We start from the raw sequence: 25,929 nt of genomic DNA on the forward strand, positions 1-25,929 counted from the left end.
GTCACAGCCTCCTGTGTTTAGTAGCCAGCACTTCAGCAGTGTGCTTGGGGGCCATTTTAAACAATGAAATCACTAACAAAAATATGAAAACTGTGTCACTAAATAGAACTGTGAAAAGGACACTTGTTTATAGTATGAGAGCTGAAACTAGAAAGCAGAGTATCATCTTGTTCAACCTCAACTGGGAATGTGCACGTCAGTGGACTCGAATTTTTGTTGCTCTGCACATGTGCATGTCCATGAATAACCATATTTTGATTTTGGGGGTTATAAATATGTTTTAGTGAGCAGGTAAATTCACAAATACGGAATCATGAATAATGAGGTTAGACTACATTTATTTATTTCATCCCCTGTTGATGGACTTACAGGTTTTTCCCCTTAGAAACAAGGCTATAGTAAATATGCATATATAACAGCATACATGTTTGGGGAGTTTCTTCAGGGTTTGTTCTAAGAAGTGGAGTTACTAGTATGTGTATTTAAAATTTTGTTAGCTATTTGTATTAGTCTGTTTTCATACTGCTGATAAAGACATACCTGAGACTGGGCAATTTATAAAAGAAAGAGGTTTAATTGGACTTACGGTTCCAGTGGCTGGGGAGACCTCACAATCATGGCAGAAAGCAAGGAGGAGCAAGTCCTGTCTTACATGATGGCAGCAGCCAAAGAGAGAATGAGGAAGACGCAAAAGCAGAAACCCCTGATGAAACCGTCATATCTTGTGCAGCTTATTCACTCCACGAGAATAATATGGGGGAAACCACCCTCATGATTCAGTTATCTCCCACCAGGTCCCTCCCACAACACATGGAGATTATGGGAGTACAATTAAAGATGAGATTTGGGTGGGGACACACAGCCAGACCATGTCACTATTTTATTGTTGCCAAATTATTCTCCAGAGTGATTACATCAGTGTATACTCTCACAAGCATTATATGAAAGTTTCTATTTACCCAGATTTTTGCCAGTAGTATATGTATGACTTTACATGTTTGCTATTCTGATAGTTATAAAATGGTATATATCATCATAATTTTGAGTTTTCTCTGATTTCAGTGTCTTCAATTTGAATCTGTTAGAGACCAGTATTAATAGTTTCTAAAAGGCCTTTTGTTTTTGAACTGAAAACTTTAACCTTTTATTGTGATATTTGTCAATAGTGATATGATCTCTACTATATATCCAACTTATTTTTCAGTTTGCTAATCCAGACTTTACACAGCCTATCTCAGAAGTTGTAGATGAAGTAATTCAGAATTGTCCTATTGATGTCAGGCGTCCTCTCTACAAGGTATTTATAGCAAAATTGTTATTCAAGGTCTAACTTTAAAGAAACTTTTATGTAGTCTGTCCATTTTTTGATATTAAACACCTCTCATAAAAAGGATATAATAGCATTTCAGTACTGTGTACCTTTAAACTTTTCTTTTTAAATATTTATATTTATTTTCTTTCCACTAGAATATTGTCCTCTCTGGAGGTTCAACCATGTTCAGGGACTTTGGACGTCGCTTGCAAAGAGATTTGAAAAGAACTGTAGATGCCCGGCTGAAATTAAGTGAGGAATTGAGTGGCGGTAGATTGAAGGTTGGTTTTTTTGATTATTGGTGAGAAAGTTGAGGGTGCCTTCCTTGATTGGGATGAGAAATATTTGCCAACATTCCCTCTGATTTAGGAAAATAAGAGGAACCTGTCAGGTATCCTAATGGAAATGGTAATGTTATAGATTGATGTCTATGATATTCTGGATCATTTGATTCTTTTAGGATATTGTCTGTATTTCTGGAAAATAATTCTTAGTAATACCTGTGGAAAGACTTTTTCTTTCCTATACCTCTCTCATAGATAATTAATATAGTAGATTTCTTTGCATATACCAACAATAAAATTAATTTTGGATCCACAAAGTTTTATATACTATAGAAGGACAACAAAGCTGAGTTGAGATTGACACCATTGTTGAGTAGTCAAGCCTGCTCTCAAAAACTGACTTTAGCTACCACATAACAACCTCAAAGTGTGCGATCAAATTGGTGGTTTAACAAAGTAACTTTTGTATTACATGTCCTGGAACTTTAGGCTTGAGGTAAAAAAATCAAAATTAATTTAAAATTCTCAGATGTCTGCTTTCTATATTTAGAGATAGATTTTTCATTTTTTTTCATCCTTGTTAAATATTGAAGCAGAACATTGATTTAGAGGATAAGTTGCTAAATAAAATACCTTCTACTTGGAAAATTACCAAGAATGAGCACTTTATCTGAGACTTCCACAATCATTCAGAATTACTTAAAAGTAAAGCACAACATTGTAGGGTTTGTTGATGGTTGAGAAATTGCATGATGGCTGACTCTTTTCAGCACCTATATTTCGATTATCTTAAGTGAACCTAGCCATAGGAATGCAGTAAAAAGTGTATGTTTTGGGTAGAAGGCAAAATATTGAACTCTATCTCTATAATGTCATGACTTCATCCTTAAGGAAGTCTACTTAATAAACTTTTAAAATGTTGCCTTTGCTTTTGCATCCCCTTCCCAACCAACCAAACCACCAGCCCACCCACCCATTCATCCATTCATCTGTCCATCCATCTACTCTCCTTATCCACATACCTATCTACCCTACCTCCTACCTAAAAAAAGAAGTCATTAGGTTTTGCGAGTATAGTTTTAAATTCCCTGTACTGAGAATCCTACTAATCACATTGATTATGTGAATGAACGTAGTGCATATTCCGGTTTTTTTTGTTAGAATACTTAAGAGATTGACATTGATTGTCCTAATGGTGTGGTTATGGATGTATTAAGTAGCCGTTTAGCTTTTAATAACTCATTACAGATATATAAGTAAAAAACAATGCTGTATGTTTTTGAGTACAGTATTTTAATAAAGTAAGATTGTTTAACATTTTTAAGCTCTTTTTACACTTGTAAATAAGAAATAAATTTACCCAGTGATCAGTATTGTATCGACATATCGAAAGAAACAGGTTGGGTATCCCTTTTTTGAATTGCTTCGTACCAGAAGTGTTTCAGGTTTTGAGTTTTTCTGGATTTTGGAATATTTGCATTATATACTGGTTCAGCATCCTTAATCCAAAAATCTGAAATCGTGAGCATTTCCTTTGAGCATCATGTTGGTGCTCAAAAAGTTTTTGGATCTTGGAGCATTTTGGATTTTCAGACTTGGGATGTTCATCATGTATACGAAAAACCTTTTGTTCTGGAGGACTGCCTTCTCACCTTAATTTTTCTTGCTAGTAACTTTTATAGGTCTTAATAGCATGTGTTTATATATCTATCTATTTCTGGCTTCATTCTCCTTCAGTATGTAATTTTTAATGGCAACCAAACAGCTTTGAAAAAAGCCATATCATTCTGTTACTATAAATATGTGTGTGTACACACACACACACACACACACACACACACACACTCTGAATTGTAGATATGATGGTTCATTATCCCCAATCATTTTAGTATATTTCTAAAATCAAGAACATATTACAGTTGTCAAAATCATGAACATAACCTTGATCCAGTGTTATCTAGTTACAGAACTGATTCTAATTTTACCAGTTGTTTCACTAATGTCCCTTATAACAGAAGGAAAACAAAATACCTTTTTTTCCCCCTTATCTAGGATCCAGTCAAGGATTGCATGTTTCATTTACTTACTGTGTTACTTCAGTCTGTTACATACTCAATGTTTTTTGTCTTTCTTGAATGAATGTAACATTTTTGAAGAGTACAGTCATTTATTTTGTAGCATATCCTTCAGCTTGGGTTTAATATTTCTGCTTGACTAGGTTCAGATTATGTACTTTTGGCAGTGATGCCACAGAATTGATGTTGTATAATTTTTAGTGCATTGTATCAGTAGACACATGATAGAATTTGTCCTGTGTGTGGATTTTGAGCATTTGGTTGAAGTTGTGTCCGCCAGGTTTCTTCACTATAAAGTTATTTTGTTTTCCTTTATATTTAATAAGAATCTTATGAGGAGACACCTTCAGACTATCCTGTTGCTCATTAAAGTTTCAATCACTAGTTTTTAGCATCCATTGTGATTCTTTCCTAAAACAGTTATTGCTGTGGTAGTCGCTAAATGGCGTTTTGCAAATTCCGTCATTCCTTGTATGTTTTTAAGTCTTGTTTTACTATAAGGAAGAGTTTTCCCTTCTCCCACATTCATTTATTCTTTTAGTAATATCTATATGAACTCCTGATTTCTCATTTTGTGGTCTGTGTCTTTAATATCACTGTGATATCATAATACCAATAATACCACTCATCATTAATTTTAATGCCACGTTTATTTTATTTTATTTTCCCCAGATTTGACCAGTGGGAGTTATTCAAATGGCTCTTAGATTTTTTTTTTTTTGGATGCAGCCACATCTTTTTTTGCCTACTTCTGTACTTCCTGGCACATCAAGGTGTTTCAGGCTGATCTTGTACTTTCTCTTTCTGGCCCTGGAATCAGCCTTTTTTTCCCCCCTTTTCTTTCTTCAAGACATCTTTGTCTTGTTCCTTTTTGTGGAGAACATTGCTAAGAAACCAAGCTTTGTGCTCATTGCTGCTGGGGTATCATGGAGTCTAGGACTTCTCAGTGATTAGAGTTAGGGGTGTGTGTGTGTCTCTACATCTATATCTAATTCTCTACATAAATTAAAAACCATGAATTTTTACGGATGTCTCCAGTTGTAGAGGGTTCACTCTCATTTTCTGCCCTTCCGTATTGTAATGCCCTTCTGTGACAGTGAGAAGCCTGGCTCCTGTTATCTATATAATATATTTATGTTTTTGCTTAATCCCTGAATATGTATATAATAGTTTCAGAATTGTTAATCCATACCACTGTGAAAAATAGACCCAAAACTAGAGTTCAGTATTTGCTTATATTTTATCTTTAGCCTGAAGGCTTATAAGGTGCAAAATACTGTGTTCACAAGTTGCTTGGGTTAGTCCCTTTCCTCACCTTAGTATGCTTATGTTTGAAAAAATTACAATTAGTTTAATTTGCTGTTGCTGTACTTTGTTTTGCCCCCACCTCCCCTTCTTTTAAGGTGTTATTTTTAAATATGTAAAACACTAACATTTAGGTTATTCAAGTCAGAACTGTATAAAACGTGTGCTCATTGATGTTTTCCTTCCATTTGTTCTGCTCTGTTCCCTCCCAATCTCTTCCACAGTGTTCCCAATTCCTTCCCTCTCAGACAGGCAGTCTCAGTTGTTTCTGGTTTGTAAGATACCACTTGAATTAGTACAAATATTATTTTTGTATATGTACATTTAAGGTTAAATGACACAGAAATTGTTATTTGAATTTACTATGAAGATGATCTTACTATGTCTTTCTTAGCCAAAACCTATTGATGTACAAGTCATTACACACCACATGCAGCGATACGCAGTTTGGTTTGGAGGATCAATGCTGGCTTCCACGGTGAGTGTGATGAAGCTTACTTTTATTTTATTTTATCATTACTGTTTTCTTATTTTATTTATTTATTTATTTATTTATTTTTGAGATGGAGTTTCGCTCTCGTCACCCAGGCTGGAGTGCAATGGCATGATCTTGGCCCACTGCAACCTCTGCCTCCTGGGTTCAAGTGATTCTCCTGTCTCAGCCTCCCAAGTAGCTGGGACTACAGGCGTGTGCCACCACACCTGGCTAATTTTGCATTTTTAGTAGAGACTGGGTTTCACCATGTTGGCTAGGTTACTCTCGAACTCCTGACCTTGGGTGATCCACCTACCTCGGCCTCCCAAATCATTGGCATTACAGGCGTGAGCCACTGCTCCCGGCCTTTATTATTATTTTTTATTGAGATGAGGTCTTACTATGTTGCCCAGGCTGGTCTCAAACTCCTGGGCTCAAGTGATCCTCGCACCTCAACCTCCCAAAGAGCGCTGAGTTTATAGGTGTAAGCTACTGCCCCTGGCTGAAGCTTGTGTTTAAATTTATACATTTTTTTTTAAGATAGAAGAGTCTATCTGTACTTAGTGAAGAACAAAGCAAATTCCTTTAAATTTTATCTAAAAATAGTAAGAAACTTTGTCTATATGTATTTGTAGTATTTTAAAAATTAGAAGTAATTTAAATTTAATTGGAAGTCATTTTAATTTAATTTTTTTTTTTTTTTTTTTTTAGCTTGCTAGCCATTGTTTTAGAGTGACCATTTTATACTCTGTTTTAAAGTTTATCTGTAGGGAAAGTTCTATTAAAACTGGTAATTTAGTCATCAGAAGGTCCTTGTTTGTTCTGTTTAAGTATTTAAAAATATTAAGGTAAAAGTTAAGTTTCATTGCATAGAAAGTGTGATGTTCTCCACTGAGTAAAGGGAGTTGTTCTAAATCCTGTCCCCAAATTAAAATGTCTTTAAAGCCCCCTTAAAAGGTGTTCTAGTGTTCTAATACCATTAACCTAGGAAGTACTGGTGTTTTGTTCTGGTAGTGCATGGAATATTAAAATGAAGAAGCTTTTATCTGAATTATTGAATAAGTGTACAATTTTGGATTTAAAACCATTTCCAAAATAGATGAAAGTTATTTTCTTCCTCAATTTTAGTCTTCTTCAGTTGGGCCTTATAACCTAGTTGAGTTTGTGACTTTGCCTTGAGAAATGAGGTAACACAGCATGGAACAGTCTATCTTTTCCAGACCTCGAGTGAGGAAGGCAAATGATCTAGACATTTCTTAGAACTAGACGAAAAATGGTCATAACATGACTAGGAGTAGTTTATCTGTAGTTAGGCGAATGCTGCTTCTTTACATTATTGGTGCAGTGAAAGCGTGGGAAAGTCTCAACAGAAGAGACTAGACATTTGAGAACCTTCCATTCTTCAAAATTTCAGAATCCTCGCAGCAGGTGTGTGAGACAAGGATAGGGGGACAGGAGTTAATTGCTCTTTTGGAGTTCCGATAAAGATTTATAGCTGGTTGTAAGTCATGGCTGCTAGAATTTCTAAGCTTTCATGCCATGAATGGACTAATAATAAACATTTTAGACTTAACATCTATTTTAAAGCATCACTCTTAAAATTTATTTCAGTATACTTTGAAGATGGTAGATTTTTGACCTTTATAAAAATATACATTTTTTGTTTTCAGCCTGAGTTCTACCAAGTATGCCACACCAAAAAGGACTATGAAGAAATTGGACCTAGCATTTGTCGTCACAATCCAGTGTTTGGAGTCATGTCGTAAAATTGACTTCATAGTTATTGGGGTTAGGGAGGTGGGGAAGAGATAATCTTTCTGATTACCTGTTTTGTCTGGATGGCTGGTTTTGAGGTTTTAAACCTGACTTGAAATAGTAACACCAAACATGATTATACAGGAATATTTTAATAAGTGTATCAACATGCAGATGTAGAAGAGAGCGAAAGTGATTGTGTTTTTCTTTAGATTGAATATTTGAATCTTATGTGTAACAAAAAGAAGTGGGTTTTAGTTCTTTCTGTGCCCTGATATTTTGTATATTAATGAATTATCCAAGATTTGATGGGATTTATCAGTGTGTAGATAGCTCTATAATGCTTGAATTGTACACTTCTAAGTGTGCAGTGCAAGAGCTTGTTTATATTTCATACTTTTTATACTTGGAGGAAAAAAAGTCAAAGAAAAATTGTATTTGAGGGAAAAAACCATGACCAAGTAAAGGATAAATTCAAAAAATAGCCTCATGAGACTTGGCATACACACTCATGGGATTCCAGTTATTATGGAGTGCTTCCATCCCTCTCCACCCCTTCCCCCGAAAAGGTTTTCTTTGCAAGTGCTTTTGGAACTAAGAGCTAGTATCTTGGATTAACTGATGCCTGCTAGTGCTTTCTGATTACTCGCATTCTGTTTTCTTGCTTTAAAAGAAGAGTAAAGACAAGAGTGTTGGACCAGTATTGCAGTTCTGTAGTGTTGTTTCTTATAAAAAACAACAACAACAACAATAATTTATCAAAATTGGCATATTTAAAGCCTAACAACATTCTAATAAAGGCACAAATTTCTTTTTAATACTTGTTTCAGGCTCTTTAATCTCTTTATAAGTTAACTAATAAATCTATTTTCTTCAAACTTCTGCAATAGTTCTTTAAAATCACAACAGTTGTTAGCAAGCTGACTTTTTTAATGTGCTCAATACAAATACTTGTGAACTTTTAATATGTTGAGTGCTTTCATTTTGATAACTGGATCTCCATTTGATATTTTCATTTGTATAACTCATTTGCAGTCGGAAAATTTTTTTTAGTGCCAGTCCCTGAACATACCATTGAAAGTTAATTTTCTTTGCATTTTAAAATATCTGGATTATGAAGAAAAAGTGATGAAAATAAATTAAAACTGAATTACCTTTTCTAATGTTTTTTTTTAAAGTAATGTAATTCTACTTTGTTTTTATGTATGTGATATGATATCTGTTTCTGTTGAGATTTGGGAGTTATTGAAATCTCTGTAATGTGTATGATAGAAAATTTCTTGTGACCTTAAAATTTTACCAGTTATTTATAGAAAGATGGGAAATGTTTCATAGGCTTTTTACTAGCAATTGTCAGTGAACACTTGAACTCCATTATTCATGAAAATAACACGTTAGGATTAGAATACTTCTATTCAAAAGTGAAATAATATAAAGTGTTTAGTTTTTTGTTTTTACTATGAAGGTAGAATTGGGGAGTAAACTTCAGTTTTTGTTTAGAATAGATCTGAATATTTAAAATCCTATAATCATTTTTGTGAATCTTCCTTCTTTGAGTATGGAATTGTAAAAGACAAATTATATATCCTATAGTAGTATCATCGTCAATATCAAAAGGTCTCCTTTTTTTTTAAACTGGAAAAAGTATTCCACAAACATTATAAAAATACTATTCAAACAGTACCAAAGAGTAGATTAGCAAAAGTAAGTTTTTTTTCCCTAGCCTGTCTCATTTTTACATCATTACACAGACTACTTGGAATGTCTTAGATGTCCTTGTATTGTAATTTTCTGTGTAGATAGAAATAAATGTAGCTTTCTTATTTTACACAAATAGGAACTTACTGTATATACTGTTCTGCACTTTGCTTTATTAAAGATCTTTTGATAAAGAACTATATTGATAAGCAGTAAAGATGTCTTGCTGCTGGCCCAATAAAATATTGTTAGCATTGTCATAAATGTCTTTTCCACCGGCGATGGTTGGGTAGTAAGTGAATAAGCTAGAAAGACATATTTATAAAGCTGTTTGATGACAATCTCAGGCATATTTATACAGAGATGTTCTTAACTGTTTGCTACAAAAACATGAAGGTCAAAAACTTTCTTTAAGCTTACACTTATTTGGGGAGACAAAACTCCAGCCTTTCTTGTGTATTTCCTGATATCCCTTTTGCTCTACTTTTGGAGGAGTGAACCCTAATAGGATGGTAACAGCATTCTTGTTTCTTTATATCTCTCCCCTGTGATTGTATATCGTTTTTTCAACTTAAAGCAACTTCAGTTGGAAATATGTAGAGGTTGACCAAGGTGAACTAAAAAGTCTGTAACACTGATTAGATATCAAGCAACATGAGCACGGTACATTGGAAAAGCACCAACTGAAGCTAGTGATTGAATTTTTAATTCTGTTTCTGATAATTGATGATATAGCTCCTCGAAATTTGTTTTTTGTTAAAACTTGGAAAATATATTTTTATTATTTTGGACAAATTATTTGAACTCTCTGGACCTTAATTTAATTTATGTATAAGGTAAAGGCATTATGCTGGATTATCCTGCAATTTCTTTGAGTTGTTAGAATATAATGTAGCTTAAAAATAGCAATATTAGCAGTGTAGTAGATTCTGACTGCAAAACCTAGCCTTTTCTATTAATTCATTTGTAGTAGTAAAGGTGTTATCTGATTTATCCTTTTTAATAGGCAGTGCTTTGATCAAGTGGGAAATAGTAATGGACAAATAAAATCAATGGTCATTATCTTAACTTGATGCCTGCTTTTCAAAAAGTAAGCAATTTTCATGTCTTAACCCTTAGACATTAATTCATGGCACCTACTATAAGTACTCACCCTCTTCTTACCTATCTTCTTTTCTGTAAGAGATAAAGTGGTTATTCAGACCCCCAATACAACTTTTTGCTTTATATTCACAGCTACTTAAAGATCAAAATAACTATTCTTGCAGATATTTCTAGGAATATATTTAGAAATAATATGAAATACAGGGATAATAGGCCAATTATGATCTTTATTCTTAATTTCTACAGAAAAGTACTGGAGAATATATTTATAGAAGCTTCTTTCAGATACTAGAATGTTTATAAAATTATTGAGGAGATGATTTGTGTTGTAAAAAACGTATTTGTACCATAAAGAATGTTTTTGTTCCCTTCATTCTGGGCTAATCTGTCAGTAGTGAAGTCCAGTCTTTTCCCCCTTCTGTTACCAGCTCAACCTTGATTCCTGTGACCCATTCTTTCTGAACTTTCATAGTTCATAGTCACTAGGCGTGAGTACCTTGGATAGCCCTCTGAAGTCTCTCTGTTAGCACCCAGATTTCCAACTCAGGTTAATTGGTACTAATTCTATTAGCTGGTATAAATAATCCAAAATCTATGCAAACTCTGGGAGCAAAATGTTCTACTCAGTTTGGAATCCTGTGCCTTAAAATACATTTCGTTGTAACAGCACCTTGTATATATAGTTGGCCAAAGACAGTTGTTACAAGTTATGTGGGACTTTCATAGCAAATCTTGACAGTAAATACTTGGTTCCTATATTAGGTCTATATCCTGAATTGACCTTTAGCAAGAATCTTTGGATCTGCTGGAAGGCTGGCATGGCTTTTGGACTTCAGTGAAAAAGAATTTCTGCTACTCATTGTTGATAATGCTTCAATACTGTATAAATGTTTATCCTTTTCCACATAATTTGTTTTCTATTATATGAGAACTTTTATTATAATTTGCCTTGGTCTTGGTAGACTTTTAACAAAAATAAATTAAAATACGTGATCATCTGAGGTATTCTCCGTGCTATAACCCACTTTAGCTGATGCATTTGGAGCTTGGGTGCTGAAATTAAATATAACCTATTTGAGTTAAGTATTTATTACTAGTGCTCCAGTGGTCAGGAACATTAAAAAAGAAACAAACGATAGAAATACATGATCTAGGAAAGAAGGCAACTGAGAAATATGAAAGAAAAAGATGAAAAATTAAAAGTATATGATATTCTATTTTGATTTAGCAGTTGTTTTCTAGTGTTCTGTCAATTTTTGGTGACTTTTATAATTACATTAAATCTAAGATGCTGAATTAAAACAAAGTTTCCCTTTTATTCAAGCACCAGCATTCACTTATATTACCTATATATTGCATCAGGTTTTGGGCCTTCAATCCCAGAACATTTATTGACTGTCTACTGTGGTTCAAGTACTGTGCATAAAGATGAATTAATATTCTGTTTTTGGCTTAGAGGCTAGTCTAATAGTAAAGGCACTCTTGGAGGAGGGACAAATATTTTGCCTAGATAAGATCTGAGAGACAGTAAGTGTGAAATTTCTCTTTCTAAAAATGGTAGTGATAGTTGTTTAGAGGGAGAAATCCAGCTGTGTAAGGTGAAAGTGGGGCTTGTAAAAGTGGATCTGTGGTTTAAAAATTAGTACTTTGCTCCTAAAATTTTTACCTAAATGTTATATCCAACAACAGATGAAGAAAGTAATTCTACAGTAGCATCTCCTTTATTCATTTCGTATTTTCAGTGCCTTACGTATTGCTTGGCATATAGTAGTTGTCTCAGTAGATGTGTTTGATGAATGAATGAATAAAAAGTATTTTTCATGTTAAAATTAAAACTGAATTACATGAGTATACAAATTTTGTTCCTTCAGAATACCCATATTTGTCAAATATGACCGAGTTACGACTTTTTCTGTTCACTGGTTTCCACCTTAAAAGTGAAATTCTGCGTAAAATAGTGGGGGATTACTAAGTGATCATAACTTTTCTGAAGTAGGTCTTAAATAATTATCTAAGTCTTCAGTCATTTCGAAATCTCTGTAGTGTAAATGATCATGGGCTCTAAATCAGATTGTTGTACAAGGATAATTGAAATGTCCTGAAATGTCTTGTAATATTCAACATGAGCAGCAGAAACATGACTAATTTCTACCTCTGGCTTTTATTGATGAATTTTGACTCTCTTTTATTGTCCAGAGCCCATGTTAAACCACTTGATTTAGAGATGGCTTAATTCTAAACTTCCTCCATTTTTGATGAATAAGATTCAAGGTTGCAGTAGATTGTTAATCTTATTTGGAATTATTTTAGAAAATTGATACCGGAATTGGAACCATACGTCTTTTTCTTATTGGGGGTACATGGGATCTTTCCCAAATAAATTCGTGAGCAACAAGAAAATCTGAGACTTGTTTTTAATGCCATAATGATTAGTTGGAATAATGTATGTATTCATGAGATGACTAAAGCACTAGTGGGGTAGTTTCTACTGCAGTAGACTGATTTTTCTTACCCCAGACCTTGAAAGATGAATGTTTTAGTAGATGGAGAGTAGGTGGGGACAATGTTTTAGATATGGCAGAAGCAACTTGAGTTACAGCAATTGGGGAAGGGATTAGAATATTGTGATTAGGAGAAGTTAAGTTAGGAGAAGAGTGGGAGGGAAGATTGAAGGATATCTGCCACCTTCAAACACACCCTCGAATACAAACTGGTGAAAAAGTTGATGCAGTTCAGGGTGAAATCACACATGATTGACATAAATAGCATTGTGGAAAAGGTGACTGCAAAGACCACACAAGTAGTGGCAGAATAGAACTTATTGGTTATAATTCTTTTGATATTTTACTGAATAACATATGGTTTATTAAATGTTTTTTCAAAATTAATTTGGCAACATTTCTTAGCTTCTCTGACTAATTCTATTGGGAAAGCTGATAGCAACATTACTGTGCTAGACTACTAAAGGGAGGTATCAGATGACCCAAGTCATGTTTGATACTACAGTTACCAGGCTAATGTGCTGAACTAATGCAGGAGCCTAAAACTCAGCAGTCTATTTGAGATTGGATTGGACTTTATGAATAGGCAATGAGCTCTTAAAATAAAAATGACATTCCATATACAGAAAAACCATGGGGATTTCACACTGCCTAATCTAGCTTCGCCACGGAGCATACTTGAGGTCTTTCACATTTTGGCTATGTATCTCCACATTCGTGCTAAATTTGTGTACCTCGTTTCTGATCTCACTAATACTGAAAGTTCAACTTGCCAGTGACATAACGATCTTTTATGAAATAGTACCTCACTTGACTTATAAAGACTGGTAAAACATTTTTAGGCTACAAGTAAAAGGGAAGTTTGTGATGATGTTATAAAATACAATGCTTGGCATGTGGCAGATGCTTAAACATTTGGTGAATAAAGTGATCTTCCTTTTAAGATGGTCCACTGAAAAAATGGATCAACCCTTATATGTGTATATATGTTTTAATGACCTCAAGCTCAAAGATCTGCTAGTGATCGCCTTTAGATAACATCTGAGTTAAATGTCTCTGGAGTCCCCTGCCACTGGTATATCTCAAAAGAAATAGCATTATTTGGTTTGGGCAGTACTCTTTTTCTGTTTATCTATCTTCACCTTTATAAAGTGGAAGGTTGCAACTCTGTGGGCAATATTCCTCAGGGTACTAGAACAGTGAATGAAATGCTTTTATGTATTTTCCCCTCAAGGAGAAATGACTTCTTAAACCCCAAGTGGAAGATTTTTCATTCAGTCATTAGTATTCTAGTATTCTTTCTGAAATTGAAGTAGCAACATCCCTTTGACCTGTGTCACAAAGTTGACAAATGGCTTTTTCAGACATTTAGCCAAGAGATGGAAGGAGTGGCAGATGTGGCTTCTGAGCTTACTCCTTCCGTCCACCCACTAGATGTCTCTCTTTTCTGCCGTTATCTATAAGTGAATATATTTCAGTAAGGCTTACTATTAAAAGCAAATTGAATCTGGACCATGGAAATAATGTGTTTCATTTTCCCATTTAAAGCATGCCATTTTCAGTAATAAGCCCATGACTTCAGTAAAACTAAAGCTGTTCTTTAGGCTGTGACAGTAATTTGCAGTGGGATTTATTTACCAGCAGTATTGATTTGGAACATTCTGTATGCTAAGCACTCTTCAAGGTGCTGCGGGTAGTGGTGAATGAAACACGTGAGTTTTGCATTCTGGAACTTTAAAAGTATATTCAGGCTACAACAAAGTAATGTGAAAATTTCAAAATCAGAAATAAGATTGTGTACATTCTTGCATTAATGAAATCCAGGAGAGGTAAAGGATTGAGTAACATTCTAAGATTCTTTTTTTTTTTTTTTTCTGCCCTTAAAATTCTCTTTTTACAGTACTTGCTAGTGTTCTCTACATTTCTTTTAAGGTTAGACTTTGTACAGCTCCTGCAGTTGAAAAGATGAGAAGTTAATTGCATAGTCTGCTTAAACATGTAAGACATTTTTACCCCTTAATATGACATTACACATACATGATAGCTGGCTTTAATTCATCGTGGAGATTTGAGGCACTCATAAACTGGCTCTACATGTGTCCATTGAGAATGTATGTACTATACATGAAGGTTTCTTCCCTGGAAGAGAAAGTTGAGAAACTATTTCCATATTTGCAACATGTGATCTAAAACTGCGTAAGTGGTGTGGTTTTCATGTTTCAGTGTGAATCCTAAGTGATAGCACGGATTGCTTTAACCAGTTGCTCTTTATTATTTTAGCACAGAACTGACATTGGTATGCCGCTCCCAAGATACTTTTTCCTAAGGTGAATTTTACCATGAAAGAAAATTGTGATTTTGATTTTATATCCCAAAACATATTTACTCAAGGTATACTCTCCTCTGTATCCTAACAATTTAAGTTGGCTATTTTCCACAGGAAATTTCAATAACTTAAAAATGCTCAAAGTTATAAAATTATGTTAAGAACTAACTGAAATTGTGTGGTGTTCTGAGGTCCAGGCCTTACGTGCTCGGGGTCACTTTATCCTTGGCTAGATCATTACCCTTTCCAAAGCAGCTGGCCTCCTTGGGCTTACTATAAACTTACAAATAGAAGGAAGTAAAGTTCCTTAAGAAAGTGGATGCAGGCCATTTTAGCTTAAGTAGTAAGCAAACCAGCTGAAGCTATACTTTATCAAGAAAGCAAACAGCTTTCTTTCTCCATGTGCTGCCAGATTCTTTTACAGTATCCTTACAAAACGTGCAAAATGGACTTAAAATTGATAGCTTAAAGCTAACATTTATAAAGAAGATCCTCATCCCAGGTTGTGAATTTTGGGGATAGCACTTCAGATTGAGATAAAAGCTGCCTGAGGTTAGATACAAATGAAAGCTTGTAAGTATTTTGAAAAATAGAATAAATATGTGTTCTGACAGTGCAAAAGTCTTCAGGTAGCCTTGAGTTATTTTAGAGTGAGGGAGCTTTCCCTCTGCATCTCATTGTGCCAAGTAGGACTCCTGCTCTAAGATGTCTCTTACACATCTGACTCTAAGTAGCAGCTGTAGTAATGCATATGTGGTGTCGCTCCTGACCTCAAGAGGGGGCTCCACACTTTGAGTAAAAACAAAGCAGTCTTACATGGAGAGGCCTTCCTGACACTTGTCATCACTGCTCCCTTTGAATGTGTACCTTATGTGTCATCTCTGAGATAAGGACCAGTTCTAGTACATGTGGCTGATCAACAGGACATGGTTGCTGATCAACAGGACATGGTTGAATACTTGGTAAGGACTTCTCTTTAGGAATGGTTTTCATGTATTAGTCTAGTTTTAATTAAGTAATTAAACATTGATGAACTTGATTATATCTTGGTGCAGAGCTGAACTGCTTTATCAGATGGGAAGTTTCGTCTCATGTTCACTAGATCCTAGTGAGTTTACCCTAGAATTATTAAACACAGAGAAGTTCTAGTTTCATGTCTTTCAGTCTTCTGACAACAGCTTTTTGTACTGTCTGTTCTCTGGTTTACACCCGCTAGACTAATTTACAAACGGCTCCTTGCAGTATATTAACATTTCATGATGAGATGAAGTGGAAAGTGTTCCTATGACACAAAAGCCCTTTACCGCGGGGTTGAGAACAGCTTTCCACTCCAAATGGTGTCATTATGTTCTCTATAATGGGTGTAATTGTTTAATAATGCTATATTTGAGCTGAGATGATTGAGCGTACATTATTTGAGTAATAACTCGATAGGCTATGCCTTTTTAAGCAGTTAATGTATGCCTAGGGTAAGATAAGATGGAAAAGGCTTGTTATCATCCATTAAAAGAGCAACATCTAAAAGGTGCAGGGTTGAAATTATATTTATGTAAACAGAATTTACACAGGCTGTCCTGTGTGCATAACTGTTTCCTTTGAAAAGTTCCCTTTGTAGGAGCAACTTTGTTGAATGGATTCCTATTGAAATACTGTTAAAATAATGTTTTTTCCAGCTGAGGAGGAGTGGCTTGCCTTCAGTTTTGCAAGTGGGAAGCTCTTCTAATTATAGAAGAGCTCTAACCTGCCACTTGACCTAATCTCTTTAGGTTGATGAACTTGAAATACTGCCTCTTCTTGGTAATCAGGTTCAGTCCAAAATTTTTTTCTAAGTATGTACCATATGAGAGACACTGTGCTAGACCTTGGTGGGAATACAGTGCACTTTGTATTTATAGCCTACCATGGAGACAGCCCTGAATATTACTAACCAAAATGCAGGACAGTGTGTGTTTAATGTTGTAATGGAAGTGGGTAAGTAAAAATTAACTCAGACTGAGAAAGTATAAATCTGCCTTGTCCTTCATCACACACAGATAAAGCCAGGAGACAATATTTCTCCCAAGGGCCTGCTGCAGCTGTAACCTGTCGTAACTCCCTTGGAGTGACTATTGCCTTCTTACTCACTGAGAAACTTTTTTCTCTAAAATCGTAGACTATCAGAAATTTTACTGTTGAAAATTCTTTCAGTAAGAATGAAACATCCCACTTTTATATAATTCACTTTAACACAGAGAAGCAGCCTTCATTCCCAAAGGAAATGCAGAACTTCAGATAAGGACTTCTTGGACACACATTCTACATCTATCTTAACTACTGTTTCCACGGACACAGGATGCTAGGCCCACTTGCACACCTGATCCCTTTAGACACAGCCCTGCTTTGTTCTGAGCCTATGGAAAGCTGATTCATTTGAATTTTACCCCTCCCCTAAATCTTAATTTCCGTGATTACTCTGTGCATAGTTTCATTCATGATAATGGATCATCTTTGTCAGACTATAAGTTGGTTCATAGAGGCTTTGGGCTGATTGTGCTAGATAGAAGTACATTCTAAGTGAAAAGTACAGAAGGATAGAGAAATTGATTTTAACTGAGTGTTCAGGAACACTTGAAGAAAGCAGTTGTATTCATAGTATTTATTGTCACTTTTTTTTTTTTTTTTTTTTTTGAGACCAGGTCTCGCTTTGTTGCCCAATCTGATCTTGAACTCTTGGGCTCAAATGATCCTCTTGCCTCAGCCTCCTGAGTAGCTGGGATTACAGGCACGAGCCACTGCATCTGGCTGTTGTCACTGTTTTTAACAGTATTTGATACTGCAGACATGAGACCAAGAAGACTGTATTGATTTTTTTTATTTCAGTAATTCTCAATTTAGCATTATGTATGTGTATTTACATAATATGTAACATATATCCCTTTATCCTGTGTTTTCCACTTTTAATGGTTTTGTGTGTATTTTTCTTTCTTTTTTTCTCTTTTTGAGACAGAGTCTTGCTCTATCACCCAGGCTTGAGTGCAGTGGCACGATCTCAGCCCACTGCAACCTCTGCCTCCTGGGTTCAAGTGATTCTTGTACCTCAGTCTCCTGAGTAGCTGGAATTACAGGCATGCACCACCACACCGAGCTCATTGTACTTTAGAGACGGGGTTTCACCATATTGGCCAGGCTTGTCTCGAACTCCTGACCTTAAGGGATCCGCCCAACTATGTCTCCGAAGTGCTGGATTACAGGCGTGAGCCACTGTACTCAGCCAGTTCCACCTGATTTTTAAAATTGCCTTGGCCAGCATTGGATACACAGTAAAAATTAGTAAATGCTTTCCACATTGAATCAAATAAGTTTCCCATCTTAGGTATTTCCTTGAAACTTTCCCAAAGTTTGAAACCTAATAGATCATCAGTGACATCCTCTTCATCATAGTTTCACCTCTGCCTAATAAAGCACAAATTACTCTTAAGCAATGAGGCGCTGTGCATTTGAAGCCTTTTATAGCTCCATTTGTCTGCAGTCACCTAAAAGTCAATGGATAGATGTGTTTGTCATAATGTGTGATAAGTGCAAATAACCCTTGTTAGTAGTGTCATTAGAGATGAAATAGATGCATAGGAACTAAGAGGTCATAAGCTGTCAGGTTTTACTGTAAGGAAATACAGAATGTCATTTGCACCTGAAAATGTGCAGAAGTAAATGGACAATTCTTCACCGCAATCTTACTTGTTTTTCAAAGCTTTGCATGTTTACATTTGTTCACCCACTACCTTACTCATGGCATAGCAAAATAAGCCATAAATTAAAAATAGCTCAGTATACCACTGAAGAAGTCAATAGATCTGAATATAGTAGCGTAGCAAAGCAGCTTCAGTTTACTGGATGTTCTTTCAAGGCAGACCATGCCCTTTAGGTAGAGGATTAGTGGAGAACAGAAATCTCTGCCTCTCTATGGCTAGAAGTGGATCTATGTCATTGATCTACCGACAGTGACACTTTTCCTTACTTGAAACTTGGGTATACAGTGACCTCACCTACTCATAGAATCTCCAAAAGTGGGGAATTAATCATAGAAAAAGGCTTTTGAGTAGCCAAAAAGGATTTGATAAAGTTAATATTCTAAGTTAGCCTGTTCTCTTACCAGATAGTATGTCTCCTCAGTTCTTGCTTGCTTGATGTGAAGTTCTGAAGCTTTGTTGTCTGGTATCTGTTCCCTAACAAGTGCCACTATATTATATTTTGAGCTAGTGACAAGGGACTTATCTTTGTCCCTGTTCCTACATCCTTCTGGACTCCAACTGGTTTGATGAAGTGAGAGTACCTCAAGAGACATATACATGCCAAGAACGGCCTGTAACAGTTTTATTGCCCCTCCCCTGCCCAACTCATTGAAGGAAACAGGAGGGAGTGAACCCCAGTCTCTTCTGTTAAATCCATTGCAGTCCACTCTTGTGTTCTAATGAGTATATTACAATTGCAGTCTGAAGTCATTTCAGAGCTCCTATCCTTTACTACAAGCTGACTTAGGCGGAACTGCTCCAGCAACTTGGGGCTGAGGCCCAGGGTCTGACTTTTCTCCCTGCTTCCCTACTCCTGCTCTGTTAAGGGTGAGAGGTTGGGAAGTTTGCTGTCCTCTCTGTGATGAGTTGTTGCTGCCAATCTGACTCCTAATGCTGTAGATTTATTAAGGCTGGATGGTGCAAGATCGGGCCCTGATGACAACGGAGCCATCCCGAGTTCCTCTGACAGCGATGAGCCTCCCAGGAGAGGCAGCCACAGCTGAAGCACGCACAGCTCCCTTCCGCTGTGGCAGCCTCACAAGCCTGCAGACCCGTATCGCATCACAGCCTCGGTTCTCAACTCTGAGGCTGGCCAGACCTCCAACTGGTGGGTAAAACGCAGACATTTCCAAACACCAGGAAATGTTTTCTTGGGTGGGTGGGAGTTGGGGGACAAACTGAATTTCTCCCTTGGACCATGGGAAGGAGAGAGAACCATTCTTGAGAAGAAAATTATTGTGAGGTGGTAACGCTGTCTCCCTCTGCAGCTGTCTTTATTGCCCCAGTTGGGAACCACTGTTTTATACATCACTATCTTATGTGTCTGCTGATGGAGTTTCCTGATACTAAACAGAATGTCTCCAGGTCTCCAGGATGGTTTTCTTCCTGGCTGGGTCTCTTTCTCCACCTTCTGCCAAGTACTGCGTGCCCCAGTCCTTCTCTGGGGGATGGGTCTAGTTTTCAGGACCAGATGCATTGCCAGAGATTGTCAGACCTGTGTCGTGCTCCTCTTCTCACATTTGACAGCAACAGTCTACACACATCAGCAAACCCTGAATGCACTGTGTTAAATTAAAAATAAGCTTCTCAGTCATGATCTTAAGTCTGGTTTTGATCATTTTTCCATGAAAGATTAAAGTTAAATTCTTTAAGATAAATCGGGTTTAGGAATGATTCATAAGAGAAAGTACTTAAAGAAGTACATCTCGAAAACAAAGCTGCCAAGTAGGTAAAGATAAAATTACTATCAAGCACCTACTATGTGCCAGGCAATGTTTTAGATGTTTTGCATTTGATCCTGCAGCCATTTCATGAATTAGCATTGCTAACTCCATTTACAGAGGAGAAAATTGACACTTTATAAGGATAAAAGACTTGACCAAGGTTACACAGAGTATTGCCTAGACCCTTTTGGATACAAGTAACAGAAAAATCCAATTCCAATTATTAAATAAGAATGTCATCTCACATCAAAGCAGTCTATAGGTAGGTGGCTCCAGGACTGATTGATTTCGTGGCCCACCAGCATCATCAGGGACCCAGTATTTTCCCATCTTTTGTTCTGTCATTCTCAGTGTGGAGGCTCTGTCCTTAGGTTGTCTCCTCCCTTTGTTGACAGTAGTTGCTGTTTCAGGCCCAGACATAATCAAATCCATGTGAAGAAGAGAGATTTCTCCCTGGGTGGCCCTTCGCGAGAGAAAGAAAATTTTCCTACAAGTCTTCCAGAAGAGTTCTTTATGTCTTAATGGTCAGAACTGCACCATGTGTCTAGGTTGAATAGATTTCAAAGACAGGCTTAGTCAGACGCCAAGTGAAAGGGTGTGTCCCTACTAGAACAAAACCGGTTCTCTCTGTTTGGAAGAGGTGGGGAATGTACATGTTCATTGTTGGATACACACTAGCATTGTCTGCTACACATACAGTAGAGCGGGGATCCAAACCCCAGTGTCTCATCGCAAACCTGCGTTTGTCTCTCGTTCCCTAAGTCACACGCATATGGGGGCTTACTGTGTTTGGCTATTATGAAAAATGTGGTGGTAATAAACCCCAGATTTTGAGCAGTTTACACTTAAGATTATATTTGGGTTAGATAAATATTAAAATTTGTTCACTTTCTCTGAACATAGGCCAGATGGTGTGTGGAACCAGTTATGGTCTTATAGAGTGTGGCTTTCTAATAACAGGACCACAGGCATTTAAAACTTATTTCCTTCTGTCTGGTATTAATAATCTTTTTAACATAGTGTCCCCCCCTCTCTCTCCCCTACTGGGGAGTGGTGGCTAATGAGGTTGGAAAGGTAGAGAGAGAGAAGAGGCCCTTGAATGTGAGGTTAAAGGATATAGATTTTTATCTTCCTTAAGGAATATGGAATCATTGAAAGTGTTATCCAGAGAAAGAAATCACCCAAGCTATAATTAGGAAGATTAATTTGTCAGAAGTGGATGAGAAGAACTGAGAAAAATTTGAGGTGTTTACTTTTATGGGGGTATGACTGTCAGTCACCTGAGTCTGTGGTGCAAGAAATGTCCATTTCCTTATTTTCTTCAGGTGGTGTTTCAAGTTCCATTCTGCTGGGCTTGTAGAAAATTCAGTCTGAATCATGATTTGGTATTCCTGCTTTCCCAAGTATGTTCTCGGATCTGGAAAGATGACTAGGAGCCTGGGAGTCCTGGGAAGGATTCCTAATTTCCATCCCATCGTGGTTGCCATGGACATCTTTGAAGCTGGGAGACCTCCGGTGGCTTAGGGCATAGGAGCTTGGTCTCTAGGGCCCAGGCCACACAGCCATCTCCTCTGAAATAGGGCTGCCTCTTCAGGGTGCTGCCATCAGTATGGCTTAGGAGGTTGCTCCCTTCACCCTCTCAGTCTCTGACCTCTTTGTAAACTGTATTCAGTGAAATTTATCGACCTTATTTTATAGTTTGATGTGCTCTGATGAATACTCACTTAAGCACACCCCAATCAAGATATAGAACATTCTTATCACTCTAGAAATTCTCCTGTGCTTCCTTCCAGTCCATCCTCTCCCTGCCTGAAAGCAGTCACTCTTCTAAATTTTATCCTCATAGACTAATTTGCCTGTTCTAGAAATTCATATAAATAGAATCACACAGGATACGCTCTGTAGTGTCTTGCTGCTTTTACCCAACATTGTATGTGTGAGACTTACCCATATTGTAGAAATCAATAGTTCATACCATTTTGTTGTTTAGTATTTCTTTTTTGTTGCTGAGTGGTATTCCACTTCTTTTATCTTTAAGTCTTTCCCTCTCCTCTTGTTGTCCTCAAAAACACTAAATGTGCTTTCTTCAATAAAAGCCAGGAAGCCTTCACCTAAAGCCAAGGATGCACAGGGTGCTCATTTTTTCATAGAATAGAGAAGGGAAAAGGCAGCACAAAAGACACAAGTTAGTATCTCAGGCAATTGAGATAATTATCCAGAGAAGAGACTGTGAAGACCTGGATTAGGGTGGAGCGTGGGAACAGGGAGGAAGGGGGCTATGAGAAGGCTAGGACAGTGGTGGCATTGATGGGGTTTAGGACATAATTAGACCTGGGGAAAGGCAGTGGAGGAAGGCCAATGCTGAGTTGTTTAGCCTGGGAGGTGACCGAGGTGCCTGGGGTGGAGGTGAGGATGGCTGTTGGTACAGTATCTAAAATAAGAGGAACACATTTAGGAGGGAAAATGGTGAGTGCAGTTTGGTACCTGTTGATTTTGAGGGGTATATGGGAGATAATTTCCATGATCTAGAAACAGATCGCCAGCTCAATAGCATCTTCAGAACTGCAAGTGAAGATGAAGGGTAATACATGAAGAGGTGAATGCTGAAACCTTGAGAAAGGAAAGGTAAAGGAAGGAAATAAGAACAGGGCTTCGGGGAATGACATGCAGGAGACCCAAGGAAAAAGAGGAGTCAAAGAAGGAAGGAGGGGGTGGCCACAGTGTTAGGATGGGTGGGAGCAGGGTGTCCTGGGAACCAGAAGAGCAAAGGACATGAAAGAAACAGCTGGCAGAAATGCCAAAGCCTGCAGAGAGATGACAAAGATAAAAACTGAATAAAAGGTTATTACATTTCCCAATTGGAAGATCACTGGTGGCCTTTGAGGGATCAACTTCAGAAGGGAAATGGGAATTGATGAGGATTGCAAGGAGCCCTGGAGTAAGAATAATGAGACAGCTCCAATCATTGGAAACAACTTTTGTTGTTGTTGTTGTTGTTGTTGTTTTTCAAGAAATATGCACTTAAAGAAAAAAACCTCAAAGGACTGGAGGATAGGTTGGAAACAGGTTGCTTGGGTTCGTTCACCTGGAAGCCTCAAACATACCTGTGCACTGAGGCTAAGGAGGCAGAAGTGAGAAGGGATGGGTTTGACTCAAGCTTCCAGAAAAGGTAAGAGATGGTGGGATGGAAAGTTAGAGAAAAGTAGGTTAATTCTAGTAAAGAGTGAGGGGTCAGTCCTCTTCTTGGAAAACAGTGGAGAAGAGGATGGGTGATGCACTCCAGGGTGAGGAGGGAGCAGTCTCAGCTCTGGTTGTCTTCAGCATGACCACAACCCCTCAAGAGGTTTTTTGTTTTTGCTATATTTACTCTGAATACATGAGATTTATAAAATGTGCCCTTTAAGGACCAGGAGGCAGGATTTTGAAGCAGCACATATAGAGGAGGCCTTTTCCAACAGCTACAGGCAAGACGGTAGAGTAGAGATCATCCCCCAAACGTCATTCTGTAACCACTCTATTGTGTTCATAGCAAATGGCAGCAAGCCCTAGGTGAGGACCCTTACTATGAAGCGTTAATAAGAGACACTGGGCACATGTCCTTTGATCAGATTAATCAGAGGCCAAACTACACGGCATTAACAATGGAGATTAGCATTGGCTGGGTAGGTTGGCAAGGCGAAAGTGAGAAATACCAGACCTTGGATTCAGAAGCACTTGTTTGCACTCGTTTTCAGAATTACATCTGTAGCACAAAAGGGACTCCCAGCAGATTGAATTGGCTTCACAATTAACATGATGCTTGCAAGCACACGGTTTGCTCAGGCTTGAATTGTTCTGTGCTGCTTGAATGCACATCCGTTGGTGGTACAGGGGAGCAGTGATGCTGTGGTGTTTTCTACCTGACCTCCACAGTCCTGGCTATGTGCTGGAGGGCTGTGGTTGCTAGAAATCTGGCTACTCTGTAAAAGAATGTTACAGTTCTTGGAAATTCTAGTGAGTGTTCTCAGTAGGCCAGTGTAACAGGCCCAAATATACGTCTATTAAACATATAGGAATGTATTTGTTGACCTTCTAAGGAGAAGGCACAGGTCCAAAGCTGCCCCAGTCACTCACGTTGTAGTGGCTTCTTTATTCTGTATTACAGATTTTATCACTGATACCTCTAGAAAAAAGTGTCACTTCCCACCTCCTTTTCACACTCCTGTGGATCTTAAGAATTTTTGTCAGTTTCTTCTCTTATCATGGTCTAACCCCAAACAACTTACAGTGGGTGCCACAGGTTTTAATATACAAAAGAATAAACAATACAGCTGGGATGATCTCTTCTTTCTGGAAGATTACTGTACTCAAAGACACAACATTTTCTAAACATTTAGAAATGAATTCCTAAAATTCAATCAATGCAAACCGAGTGGGAATGATTCAGAAACTGAAGGCTGCAATGGTTTGTCTCCTTCCCAATTCAGCCTGCCTTCCCCTCTCCCACAATGACCCTGGCCTTTTTTTGCGTATAAATTACCTCTGCCTGGGATTGGACGGGGCACTGTGCTAAACCTCTGGGAGAGGATGTGCTCTAGGCCTCCAGGAACTCATACTCTGTGACAGATGGTGGCAAATTAAACTGGCAATTGAAAAAGCCAGAGTGTTTCCAGGGCTTCTGCTAGAGGAGTGGTTCCAGAGGGGTAGAGTCAGGAAAGATGAATAGCTGGAAAGTGGCCAAAAGCAATCCGTGCTCCGCATCAATTTGGTTAATAAATGCTGCCTGAAAACCTATATAGAAGAAGCTATTCCAGACCCTGTGTGTGCACACAAAGATAAAAGAGACCTATTTCTGTCCTATAATCTGGTAAGACTGACAACACACTGAAGGGAGCAGTGACAATGCTAGGCTGAACAGGAGTAGGAACAAAGGCTGATACAAGAGTGAGCCCACAATTACAGCTGTAGTGTGAAAATGTGTGTGGATGGGTGAGCCTTGAATGACATGATGAGAATGAGAGAAACTGAGTCCTGGGGCTGGCCAGGACCCTAGGAATGATCTAAGCAATCCCCTCAATTTAAGCATGAGGAAACTGAGATCCCTCCCCAGCAAGGTGAAGTGACTTGTCCGAGGTCGGGGTCACTCAGGTGCTTGATACTCAGTGATTTAATAATACAAATAATACAACCAGTAGCTAAGATGATCAAGCACCTATTCTAAGTGCTTTAGATGTACTCACTGGATTAATCACATCCTCACACCAGCTTATTTTCGCTTGACAGATGAAGAAACTGAGACAGAAGAGGGTAAGTACCTTGCCCAAAGTCATGGAGCTGCTAAATGTTGGAAATGAGATTGCCCAGCGGTTGGGCTCCAGGGCCTGTGCTCCTAACTTCTGAGGTACATGGCCCCTTGGGCCTCTGATTCCTGGGCCAGTGCTCCTTGTCCTTGAACCGGGCCTGGAAGGGACTGGGGAGACACTACTCTCCTAAACAAGGGAGTGACCTGATGAAGGTGGCGTTTAGTGATGCTTCATATGGCTTCAGTGGTCAAGGTGGACTAGAGAAGAAATGGAGAAGGGAGACCAGGTAGGACATGAACTAAATTCAGTTATGATGCACAT

At 37.6% G+C, this 25,929-nt stretch overlaps 1 protein-coding gene across 1 annotated transcript in view; it reads left to right on the forward strand.

Moving 5' to 3' along the window:
- The window catches only part of ACTR3 (actin related protein 3), a 70,995-nt gene extending 62,629 nt beyond the window's left edge, over positions 1 to 8,366 (forward strand). The window contains exons 9-12 of the mRNA XM_033231719.1: positions 1,205 to 1,297; positions 1,468 to 1,593; positions 5,371 to 5,454; positions 7,122 to 8,366. Coding sequence (XP_033087610.1) covers positions 1,205 to 1,297; positions 1,468 to 1,593; positions 5,371 to 5,454; positions 7,122 to 7,217 — 399 coding nt within the window. The 3' untranslated portion in view covers positions 7,218 to 8,366. The remainder of the gene's footprint in view (positions 1 to 1,204; positions 1,298 to 1,467; positions 1,594 to 5,370; positions 5,455 to 7,121) is intronic.
- The last annotated feature ends 17,563 nt before the right edge of the window (positions 8,367 to 25,929 follow it).

The sequence above is a fragment of the Trachypithecus francoisi genome, unplaced genomic scaffold (genome assembly GCF_009764315.1).
Source record: "Trachypithecus francoisi isolate TF-2019V2 unplaced genomic scaffold, Tfra_2.0 Lachesis_group13, whole genome shotgun sequence".
Taxonomy (NCBI): domain Eukaryota; kingdom Metazoa; phylum Chordata; class Mammalia; order Primates; family Cercopithecidae; genus Trachypithecus; species Trachypithecus francoisi.